We start from the raw sequence: 12,109 nt of genomic DNA on the forward strand, positions 1-12,109 counted from the left end.
TGCTGTCCTGTTTTCCTTCTTTAAAAAAAAAAAAAAGAAAGCCCTAAAGCGTACCAAAATATTAATATATTCACGTACTAAATCAGGGTGTTGAGCCCATGGATGTCTACTGTAATCTCTGTACTTTTTTGTCTGCGAAATGTTTAATAATTAACCATTTGGACATCAAACATGAGCTTAGTGTTTAGGATGTAGACCGACAGTCTTCCTGGCAGGGCAGCCCCTGTTTGATTTGACACAGGGACAGGCCACACTCGTGTTACACACAGTCAATACCCGAGCCCTCGGGGATCTGTACATTGCCACTCACTTTGCTTATTTTTCTCTCAAGAAGAGAGTAAAGGCTGTGTGCTTTACAGTACTTATTTTGCCCCGTGTTTTCCTTGGTACACACTGTAATGTCAGGAGATAAAATGCTGCTGTGTTTCTCCAGAGTGAAAAAAAGGAATTTAGGGGCTCAAGCGGGTTCGTGACATCATTCATCGTTTTTTAAGTTGCTTGACCAAAACTCTTCAGTATGCAAATGAGACCTTCTGCTCTGTTTCAAGGGTTCTGGAACTGCTGGGAAAACAGGGAGTTTAGGAAAAAAACCTGGTAAGTGACAAACCCTGATGATTATTTTTTCAATGTTTTTAATGTAATTGATAGTTGCTCCCAATGTTTTATTAGGGCCAGAAACCTTTTTGAAAAAAAAAGAAAGAAAGGAAAAAAAGTAAAGACTAAAGAATCTGTTCTAAAAGTGGTTGGAATAGATCCTTTCCTTGGAATCCATTAATAATGTGTATCCATGGTTATGAAATAATGGCTGTTGCTTCACACATGGGGTGTTAGGGACGTTACCAGACAGAATGTTCTCTTGGGATGTGCAGAAATAATTCAGGCAAGATGGTAGGACATTGTCACTCTTGAAGCTGTAGGATTTGAGGTCAGCTGCTACTTAATCCTCCTCTCATTAGGTTCAGTACTTTTTCCTTTCCTGAAAGCATATTCAGTCCCAGGATGTAAATAGTGGAGGAGATTAGAGGAGCCACACGTATCATCAGACAGTGGGGCCTATGAATTTAGAAGCTTGAGTAGTTTTCCTCAGGTACACAGTGAAGGCACAAAATTATAGTCATCCCCCTGAACTCAAAAGTGTTTCAGTTTATTTAAACAAAAATCACATGTTCTACTAATAGAAACATGAATGAGGGAAGAAAGAAGCAGCAGGGAAATCATACGGTTGGTATGGCCTGTCTTCCTCATCTAGGTCATTTGAGCCCTTTGGCTATTACAGCCTTAAGAAATTACATGTTGAGGGTCACCACAGCGCTGAGAGAGGGACTTGTGTATCTGTGCCCGGTGCTCAGTCTCCAGACAGGCTCACCTGACAAGGAAAAGTGGGTTTTCTGGTAGCTGTAGGATTTCAGACCGACTCAAGATATCAGACCACCCCAGTCAAATCTCTGTTTTAACCCTGAGTATGCTATGGGGTCGGCCAAAAAGTTTGTTTGGGTTTTTCCATCACATCTTACAGACTAACCTGGATGAACGTTTTGGCCAACCCTATACGTTTTAAATGGTCATTCCAAAGGGTCCAGAGGTGCTTAACATCGCACTGAAACCAGCGAGCTGCTCAAAAAAAAAAAACAGAAAAGAGTATTGAGGGAGGTCACCAGCTACCCAGGCCAGGTCCTTTGAGGAGCGGGAACACCAGGGGCCAAATAGGATAATAATTTGGATGTTTTCCGAATTGAAAACTCTTTGGAGTCTAGAGCTAATCCTTGGTGTGCTGGGGGAGAATTCTTGTCCCCAGCACAGATTTCCCACCTTGGGCTCTCAGGGGAGCCCAGACATGTGTGAGCTGGGCTCTTTCTTGCTTCTATGAGTTCTGGGACATGTCTGACAGGGCCAGCCTGCACCAGGACGTCCCCGTGCTCCTAGCGTGGTGGCCGCTGATTACAGAACAGTGTCGGCGGTGGGGGGAGGGGGCGGGTTATGTTCCTTAACGCAGGAAATGCTGTCAGAGATGGGCCTCTTACTTCTTTCCTTCTCTCTGTCTTACTTCATTCCTTGTGTCTTCATCTCTTTCTTCCGAGAGCAGTTATGATGGGGAGAGAGTGTAGAGGGATGGAACAGTCTGTTCCGTCTTGCTTCTAGAAGTTCACAAGGCAGTCCCTGAGGATGCGCCAGAATTCAGTCAGAGAAGGATTTTGTCCTTTCGTAGTCAACCGCCTGTGCCAGGAGAAGTGTACTTTTCAGAGCCTGGTCTGTGGTGCTGCTGGACTTTTTCCCGTGAGACTGTTCAGTCAGGAAAAGTACAGAACTGTTTATGTTTTTTTTTTTCTGTGCTGAATTGCTATTTTGCTTAAAATCCCCCTCTTGACTCTAGGATCCTCCTTTAACTTGCCATAAAAAGAAGTAAACTTCCATTGATGTGATCCCTAGCTGATATTCAGGGATCACCCTTAAAATGTCAGCCACAGAGGAAATGGTCTTGTGGATGGAAAAGAGAGGCTGAAGAAAGTCATAGTTTAGAAGTCAAGCTAGTGCCTGCTCCTGGTGGTTTCTCAAGAACACAGAATTTGTCTTTTCTACTGTACCTGGCAGGTGGAATGGCTTCACTTGAGTTCCTTGATTCACTCAACCATCCTTCCGTGGACCATGTGATAATAAGCCCTGTGTGGGTGCCAAAGGCGGGTGGGGATGAATGAGGCCCAGCTGTTGGCATCCTGAGGCGGAGGGGGAGGGTGGGTAGTTTGTGGAGGCAAGCTGGTGGGTTCCACGAGATGAGGGCAAACCAGGCAGAAGCAGAAGGCGAGGCCAGTCCCTGAGCGCTGCATTTGCCTTGCAGGGAATGGGGGCCCACTGAGTCTTCGTCACTGAGTAGAAAACCGGCCCTGTGCACTGGCTTTGAGGATGTTTACCTGGGAACCTGGGAGGTGGCTGTGTCTTGGCTCTCCTTCTCCTGACTCTTAACGATGCACTATACCATGTTTGGTCTTGTTTTCCAGAAATCGCGCAAGTCATTGCCTCCTACACAGCTACGGGTCCTGAACAGCTTACCCTGGCCCCCGGTCAGCTGATCCTGATCCGGAAAAAGAACCCAGGTGGATGGTGGGAAGGAGAGCTACAGGTTAGTGTCTTTTCCATTTGTTTAAAATACTCTGCCTAGATTTCAGTATGCAAGATTTCAAAGGGATGCTATTTCATGGCAAAGTGCAGATACCCCCCACACTGTCTGAATCCTGCATTTGTGTAACGAGAGATGCCACGTTATCTAAAGCCATTTTGTTCCTAAGATTTGGGGAGCCAGGAACAGAAATGTGAGAGCTGAGGATTCTTCTGAAGATGTATATGTATCTGTAGGATTCTTGTGTTGAGACAGTGAGTGGTGAGAGCTCATGATGGAGTCTCTCATCCTTTAGTGTCACAGCAGTACAGGAGCAGAGCTTCCCCTCCACGGTGCTGTAAGGTGTGATGCCTTTGTAGGCAGAGCCACATCTGTGTGGCTCAACAGCTTTAGTTCCTGTGTGTATGTGTGTGTGTGTCTGCCCGTCCTCAGTTCATCAGTCTGTCAAGGTAAATAAACCTTGATCAAGAAGGTAAAGATCTACATTGTGGTGAAATAAAGAAATACAGCGCTTTCTGTGCATATGGGGCAGGTTAAGATTAGAAACTAAAGTGCCAGAGAGTGAAGAGTGAGCTGGTGGACTAAAGAAAGGTATCTTGGCTGGAATAAAAGGTACAGCCTGGAGTAGCCAAAGGCAGAACTTCCCCTGGGAGCTCGCTGGTGGGCAGCGAGGCGGACAAGATACAGTTTATTGGCTCAGGATTCCACTGGGGTCCTGGAATCGACTCCCCTCATCGTTTAAAAAAAATTTTTTTTTTTTTTAATTTACTGATTTTTTTTTGACTGTGCCGCAGGACTTGTGGGATCTTAGCTCCCCAACCAGGGATTGAACCAGGGTCGTGGCAGTGAAAGCACTGTGTCCTAGCCACTGGACTGCCAGGGGCTTCCCTCCCTCCCCTTTGTGACATGTCTCTTCCTTCATTGGGTAGGGGAGGCCTTGAGGGTCTCGTTTCCTGTAGAGAGTTGTTGCCTAGTGGGCTTCCCGTCCGTAGGTGACTCCCCTGTTCTGAGGACTTAAGGGGGTCCCCACTGGCCTCCTCCTCAGCCTGCTCACACGTGCGCCCTGTTGCCCTTCCCTGCGCCTGGCCGGTCTGACTCTCACAGTGACGTCTCTGCTGCAGCCTCATTCGGTGATCTACTCTCTTGAAAAACAAGCAGCAGCCCTCAGACCCCGATGCCTTCCTGCTCATAGCATCTCCCCACGGGGTCCTCCCTGCCTCCTCCCTCCCCACCCCCCACCTCCCCAAGAGCTGGCCAGATCCCACTTCTTCCAGAAGCTTTCTATGACCGTCCTACCCGAGGCGACATCTTCCCATGAACCACGGTGGCCCCAGCGCCTGAGCCTCTCTCGGCGTTTAGTGTTGGTGCCAGTACTGTTACTGAGCTTCCCATGCATGTTTCTTTCTTCTTCATGTAGGTTATCAACTCTTTGAGGGCAGAAACCGTATTTTTTCATCCTCTGCCTCCTAGTACCTTACACGAAAGAGTCTGGAGTGGGTTCTTACAACCCTCAGTCGTCCTGCCCAGGAGGGCTTCTGGTGCTCTCATCAGACTTTGTCTACTGTGACTACACGGCTGAAGAAATTGGGAACGTCATCTGGTGGTCCAATGGTTAAGACTCCGCACCTCCTCTGTAGGTGACGTGGGTTCAATCCCTGGTCAGGGAACTAAGATCCTGCGTGCTACGAGGCACGGCCAAAAAATAACAGAAATTATTTTTAAAAGAAAAAAAGACGTTGCCAGTGAGTTCTGTGTTCTGCCCTTGGGAAACTGCACAAATGCAGGAAATGGTGGCGTTGCTGTGAGCCCCACGGCAGTGTATACCAGATAGATGAACATGGGGGAACTTTTAAAGAAGTGCCTTCAACCATGGGTGGGTTCAGTGTGAAGATAAAAGCTTTACTCCTTGAGCCAAGCACATGAAATCTGTCAGACCACAAAGAAAGTGAAATCTGATCTGCGTTCTAAAAGTAACCCAGAAGTATCCTTCATGACAAATTGAATCAGATAAGAGGGTCGGGTAAGGTGTGGGAAGCTTCCTTTTCTCTGAATTTTATTTTCTTATTTTGGCAGTAGGTAGAGGGTAGGTGTGCGTGTGTGCCCTGTAAATTGTTTTGAATTCCCTGCTCCTGGTGGCGTGCAGAAGAGTAGTTACAACACTCACCATCCCTAATTAGAGTCTTTGTCTCTTAGAATTATGTCAGGATTACAAGTCTTGGTTCACCAACTTTATTATAAGTTCCTTCAAGTCATATACTATCCATTTCCAGGAACTCCCAGCATGTAAGCTCTCAATGAATGGATTTTGTGTTGAATTAGATTCAAGTAAGTGAAGGAGAAAGGGCTGACCATGGGAAACATGACTCATCTATCACACAGGCTTGATGGCTTTTGAAGGTCAAGCTTAGCCCCCTTGGGTCCTGCATATAGCGCATGTCCGTCATCTTGTATATGTACAGTTAATGTCCATAAGATCATAGATGCGAGAGTGACTCTTGGCTTGCCATTAACTAGCCTGTAACATTGAGATTATGATATTCTTCTAGAATTGTTGTGTAGCTACATATACCATAGATGTTTAGCATAGGCCTAGCTCATAAGAAGCTCCCAGTACATGTTGCTGCCATTATTATTATTATTGTATTATTATTATTCCTAAAATCCATATATAACATTGGCATAAACCATAATCTCCACATGACCTGAAATTGACATCTGAGAGCTATCAATGAGCAGAGTTTTCTATCCTAGAAGCACTACATCGTCCTCTGACTGTGATCCACAATCGAGCCCGTGTGAAAACATTCTGGGCTCTGCTGCCCAACGGCTGCCACAATTTGAAGTTCAGCTACGGTGTTTTCGCTTTGTAATATAGTAATCCATAGATTCTACCATTGATGTTATTTCTTTTTTAGTTACGTATAAGCTTGGCATAAGTGCACCATGTTTGGAAGCAAACTATACCATGAAAGAAGATGAACCTTTGAAACATTTTAATGTAATTTTTTTATTATTATTAGGCACGTGGGAAAAAGCGCCAGATAGGCTGGTTTCCTGCTAATTACGTCAAACTTTTAAGCCCTGGGACGAGCAAAATCACTCCAACAGACCCACCAAAGCCAATGGCATTCCCAGCAGGTGAGCGGTTTACACTCTGCTCGGAAAATGGTCTGCTTCCTGGTAGCCCTCCCACTCAGTTCTCTCGTGGAGTGGCAGAGGTTGTCTTTCACGTCGGCTGTAACAGCTTCTTGTACTTGGTGGGGCTGACACCCCACGAATGTGATATGGAATATGTTGTTCAAAAGGACCAAATATCTAAGCAGCTTTGCTGTGCTGGGTACAACAGAGTCCTTGTTGGAACCGGCTTCCTAAAGAGGCCCTGAATGCTGTGCTATTGAAGCCAGATTTTTCTCTTGATTTCCTTCCAGCTATTTAAAGTGGGATTTGGGCTGGGGCGGCAGTGAAGGGGGGTGGGGGGAGACAAAAAGGGCCTCCTAAAAATAAATGGCCAGGGTCTAAATGGGTCAGGAGATTGAGCCGAGAGGCCATAGGGGTCTGTTGGTTGTCATGTGCTGCTCAGTAAAGACCGAAATAGCTCCCCTGTGACATTTCCTGTGAACAGAGGGGCTTCGATTAATGGGCAGGATGTTATACACGCTCTCCTAAAGGGACCAAGAGGGAACAGAGAGCCCCGCAGCTGAGATGGTTGGCTATTTTCTGATTGAAGAGACCAAATTAGATGCTTTGGTAATATGTGACAGGGTGAGGTTAGGGAAGCCGACTTCTGCTTTGGGTCTTTAAGCCATAAATGGAATCTTGGGTGGTATTTGTGGAAAACAAGGCTTTTCCTTCCAGCACCTTGTGGCTAAATGTCTGTGCTATACATCCCCAGTGAAATCAGATCAAAACTTGGCAGTCTTTGCAAGAAATGAAAAGACTGGCCAACTTTGTGACTGATTCCTGACCCCAGCTGGGCCCCTGTGCTTGAGCTGTGGCCTCCTGTGGGCAGAGGGGTGTGGTGCCCACTGGATCTCCTCTCCCTTGGGGAGGCCCAGTGGCGTGCTCTTCATCAGGTTGGTTAAAACCCACAGAAATTGTTTGCCGAGGGGATGGGATTAGCTGGAACATCATTAAAGCCTGAGCCTGTATACAGGTTAGTCAGGAAAGATGAACAGGGGTAACACCTAGCTAGGCAGACTTCTCTGAAGTGTAAAAATGCCAGGGAATAAAAACAGTGTAACCTCCTGTAGGTTTGAGGGAAAATGAGAAAAAGAAAATTGTCCTTGAATGTGGAAATTGCATCTTGGAGACAAGATTTTGAGACACAAAAGTTCAGCAGAATAAGACACTGGTTTTCCTATTCACTAAGAGCTTCCCAGATGGCGCTGGTGGTAAAGAATCTGCCTGTCAGTGCAGGAGACGCAAGAGACAGGAGACTCGGGTTCGATCCCTGGGTCGGGAAGTTCCCCTGGAGAAGGAAATGGCAACCCACTCCATCCAGTGTTCTGGCCTGTAAAATCCCATAGACAGAGGAGTCTGGCAGGCCACAGTCCATGGGGTCGCAAAGAGTCGGACACAGCTGAGCACAAGAGTTAAACTTTTTGGAGGTCAGCTGATAATCACCTTCCACCTTAAAAAAACAAACAGACAACAAAAAATAAGAAAGAAAAAAAAGAGCTGGGGTCGAGTCCCCATGATCCACAGCTGTGTGTGTGCGCAGTTGGGCTAGTGTTCCCAGTCAGCATCCTGAAGGAACATCACCACCCTCAAACCGAAATGATTCCCTGGAAGCTCTCCCTTATCCCTGCCCATTTTCTGCGGACAGCGAAACACATAAAAGAGGAAGATGGGATGGAAACTAAAAGCGAGGTCTGCCATTTTTGCCGGAGAAGGCAATGGCACCCCACTCCAGTACTCTTGCCTGGAAAATCCCATCGACGGAGGAGCCTGGTAGGCTACAGTCCATGAGGTCGCTAAGAGTCAGACACGACTGAGCGACTTCACTTTCACTTTTCCCTTTCATGCACTGGAGAAGGAAATGGCAACCCACTCCAGTATTCTTGCCTGGAGAATCCTAGGGACGGCGGAACCTGGTGAGCTGCCGTCTATGGGGTTGCACAGAGTCGGACACGACTGAAGCGACTTAGCAGCAGCAGCAGCAGCCATTTTTGCTGTTGTCTTGGTTTCCAATCCTCCGTCTTCCTCCACAGCCCACACTTACACAAAGCCCCTCAGAGCCCTCCAGGTAGCTCTGCCCTCTTCGGGAAGGGACACAGACGGGGCACGGGAGGCCTGGAGACCCTCAGGTTGCCCGCGCCCCCTCCCGCTCACCGAGCCTGTCTCCTGCAGTGTGCCAGGTGATCGGGATGTACGACTACACCGCGCAGAACGACGACGAGCTGGCCTTCAACAAGGGCCAGGTCATCAACGTCCTCAACAAGGAGGACCCCGACTGGTGGAAAGGCGAAGTCCACGGGCAAGTGGGGCTCTTCCCGTCCAACTACGTGAAGCTGACCACGGACACGGACCCCAGCCAGCAATGTAAGTGCCCCAGCGGCCCGGTTGCCTCTCCTCTCTGGCGTCTCACGGTGAAACATGCAGCATTGCTCTGATTCTGCCGAGCTTTGTTTGCGGAACTTAGCTAGACCATTGCTGCATTCGCAACAGTCTCTTTGAAGACCTTCCTCGTAATGCAAGACTTTTATCTTGTGGGGTTTTCGTTGGTGTTTTTTTTTTTTGGTTTTTTAAATTCATTCCTTCTGTAGCATGTCCCCTCCCTCCCCTCCCCCCCTTTTGCCTTTTTTTTTTTTCCTTTTTAATCATTTTGGCACCATGCTGTTTTACATGCCTGACTCATTTTCCTAGCTTGAATTTTGCTCATTGTTTTGTTTTGCTTATGTGTTGTTTTCCTCCTTTTTCTAGGAATCATATGTTGTCCACCCCCCCCTCAGGCTTGAAAGTCCTCAAAGAGACCCACTATCCCATATCACTGCCCCGAGGGATGATGGGAGATGCAGCCTTGATCATGTGACTTCCAGCATGATCACCTACTGCCTTCTGAGTAGAAGAACTCACTGCAGAGCAGTTTACCTCATTTTACCTTAGTTGCATGTGATGACAATGTTGAGTTATTACTTGCAGAGATAGATGCAAAAAATTACAAAAATACACAGGGTAGTGGGTCCTTTTGTGGCTTTCCTAGTGACTCAAATTGACTTCCCCCCACCTTTGCACAGGTGCTTTCAATAGTTTTCAAATTATTTTTCAATAAATCTTTTAGCCTTTTAATAAAAAAAAAGATGAATGACTTCTTTGCTATTTTGGTTTTGCAAAAAGACCCACTATCAAGGAATGCTGCATGTGCTATTAAAAAACATGTTCCAAATGTCCATAAATCTGAGACTTGATGTATTTTTTGTTTTTCATTTTGTCCAGTGTTATCAACTAAATTGTGTAGTTTGGGTTGTTGCCCCCTACTGTAGAAGTGCAGAGGAGTTCAGTGTATCTGTTTTAAAGACGTGTAGAATGAGGCCAATTAAACAGAAGGTGTTTTGTGCTTGTTTGTGTGTATCAGATGTACCTTGCTGAGCATGTAATAATACATCCTGTACATATGAAATTAGTTCTTTCCATGGCAAAAGCTATTACCTTGTATGATGCTCTAATCATATTGCATTAATTTTATTTTGCACAGTGACCTTGTAAGCCCCATGAGAAAGCATGTGTGTTTTTGTTTGGTCTCAGATTTATCTGGTTGAGTTGGTGTTTTCTGTTTGGGGTTTTTAATTTTGCATATTTTCATACCATAAATCCGTAGACGATACCCTTGAGGTTGTCACGGTCAACAGTATCTACAATCTCGCCTTAGTCTCTGTTACACCAAGTTTTATTCCAGTGACTTCATGGAATGACATATTTCAAACAAGTAATTTTCTTGACAAGAAAGAATGTATAGGAGTCTCCCTGCAATTAATTTCCAATGTTTACATTTTTTAACTAGACTGTGGAATTTCTACAGGTTAATATGAAATGGAGCTCATGGTCCGTTGATGTGTTGGATGTTGTAGCTGAAGCCATGTGTGTCTTTTAAACACTAGTTGGAAGCTCTCAATAAAAACACCGTTGCTGACAGCACAGAAAACGGGGTGGGGGGGCAGGGAGCCTCAAGCACAACCTAGCGGTTCTACTAATGACTTTTTAACAGTAGCAATCTTCTGTTTTTACGTCTCTCCCCTTGGGGATTCTGTGCTGGCCATTGTGTAGAGGTCCTTCTCCACTCACATGGTGCCGAGAACGAGGACACCGCCTCGTTCGCTGGCGCGTCAGTATTTTCATGGATATGAATGTAAAATATATAAATATATAAACCTGCGGCTTTAACAACTGTAATACAACCTTTTGAATTAGTTATGTGTATAGATAATTAAATTCTTCATATAAAAGTTAGATGGAAATGTCTCTGTGTTCTTGATGTTGGAAGGTGGCAGTGGTGACGGGGAACCAGCCAGACTAGACCTGAGCAGGTGGCCTGCTGCCCACATGTCCATTTATGACACAGATACCATGGGGACCCTCGCTCTTACCCTGCTACCCACCCCTCCCTGATCAACGTGCAGTTACCCTTCCTAATACTGATTTTGAAGAATAGAACTCCCGGGACTTTCCTGGTGGTCCAGTGGTTAAGACATCACACTGCCACTGCAAGGGGCAGGGGTTCGATCCCTGGTCAAGGAACTAAGATCCTGCACGCTGCATGGTGCAGCCAAAAATAGGGGAAAAAAAGAAAAAGACTGCGATTCAACTTTGTGCTTAACTCTCTCATCGGGCTTTCAGTATGTGCTATTGATACATTGACAGGTGAGCGATGTGACTCAGAGCACCACACATTTGTCTGAAAGGTGTATCACAAAAGGGTCTGTTGAGCGGACAGATGTAAGTAAATACTGAAACTTCCACATCTTCCATGCTATTGTTTGCCATCTGTATCTGCCTTGCAAACTCCAGTTGAATTTGCAGAAACAGACTGGTGTACACCCTGATGAAACTGTTGGCTACGACAGCCCACGGGCTTGATTCCATTCAGGAACCTCGCTTATTGGTCCTCCCCTGCCATTCAGTGGAAAAGTGAGTTCCTTCATCAGTTCAGCAAATAGTTGCAGGGAGAGACTCACCGGGTGTGGACGCTGCTCTGGATTCTGGGGCAGAGAGTGCTGCTCTGTCAGTGAAGACGGTCCCTGTCCTCATGGAGTTCACTTTCTAACGGGAGGAACAAGCAGAAAACCAACTGCTGCATACATATACGTGCATGAATATATGAGGGGTGTGTGTGAGAGAGAGAGAGAGAAGGTGATGCATTCTGTGCCAGGAGAGCTCATGGATGCCAGGTGACCCTGTGGAGGACATCCAAAGCCAGCAGGCAGGAAGGGCAGCTGCAGGGAGAGATCAGAGAACCCTTCCAGAAAGAAGGGAGACCTAAGGATGAGAAGGAGCCGGATGAAGCTGGGAAGAGAAGGGGCTGTTTGAGGCAGAAATGTCACACAGGGGCCCCAAGGTGCAGGGAGAGATCCCCATCACTGTCCCCCAGCCCACCCCCTTGGTCAGCAAAGCCCTGTCTCTTGTCCAGGGCCACCCCCACCCTGCCCCCTTCACCCGTATAAGTCATTGTTTCCAGCTTTGAGTTTTGGCTAGCAGAGATGCAATTGTCAAGGTGGGTAGTCCACGATAATACTCTCCACAACTCTTTCTCTCCATCCCCCTGTCTGTAGATCAACCCTCTTAGGCTCTGTTGACACAGGTTTGCCCCCAGGAATCTTGCTGTTTCCCCTTCACAGATCATGCAGTTTGCATTTGATCGTAGTGTCCATCTGATCCTGGGCTTCTCAACCAGAGGGAAGGAAGATTACAGCATCTGGTGGGTAGAGGTTGGGGTTGCTGCTGAAGATCCTGCAATGCACAGGACGACCCCCCCTGCCACAGTGAACATGGTCCCATGTCACC

General features: G+C 46.7%; 1 protein-coding gene across 8 annotated transcripts in view; it reads left to right on the plus strand.

Annotated features, from left to right (window-relative positions):
• The window catches only part of ITSN1 (intersectin 1), a 237,227-nt gene that overhangs the window by 173,642 nt on the left and 51,476 nt on the right, over positions 1-12,109 (plus strand). For 3 of the 8 annotated variants that reach the window (XM_081572905.1, XM_081572904.1, XM_081572903.1), the window contains 5 exons: positions 549-594; positions 2,994-3,115; positions 6,133-6,250; positions 8,462-8,653; positions 9,035-10,558. In XM_081572905.1, the coding sequence (XP_081429031.1) occupies positions 549-594; positions 2,994-3,115; positions 6,133-6,250; positions 8,462-8,653; positions 9,035-9,036 (480 nt within the window). In that variant the 3' untranslated portion in view covers positions 9,037-10,558. Of the gene's footprint in view, positions 1-548; positions 595-2,993; positions 3,116-6,132; positions 6,251-8,461; positions 8,654-9,034; positions 10,559-12,109 lie in introns of those variants that run through there. The other 5 variants (XM_081572901.1, XM_081572900.1, XM_081572902.1 and 2 more) reach the window with 3 other exon arrangements.

Source organism: Giraffa tippelskirchi, chromosome 2 (genome assembly GCF_054371585.1).
Source record: "Giraffa tippelskirchi isolate mGirTip1 chromosome 2, T2T-mGirTip1v1.2.pri, whole genome shotgun sequence".
Lineage (NCBI taxonomy): Eukaryota > Metazoa > Chordata > Mammalia > Artiodactyla > Giraffidae > Giraffa > Giraffa tippelskirchi.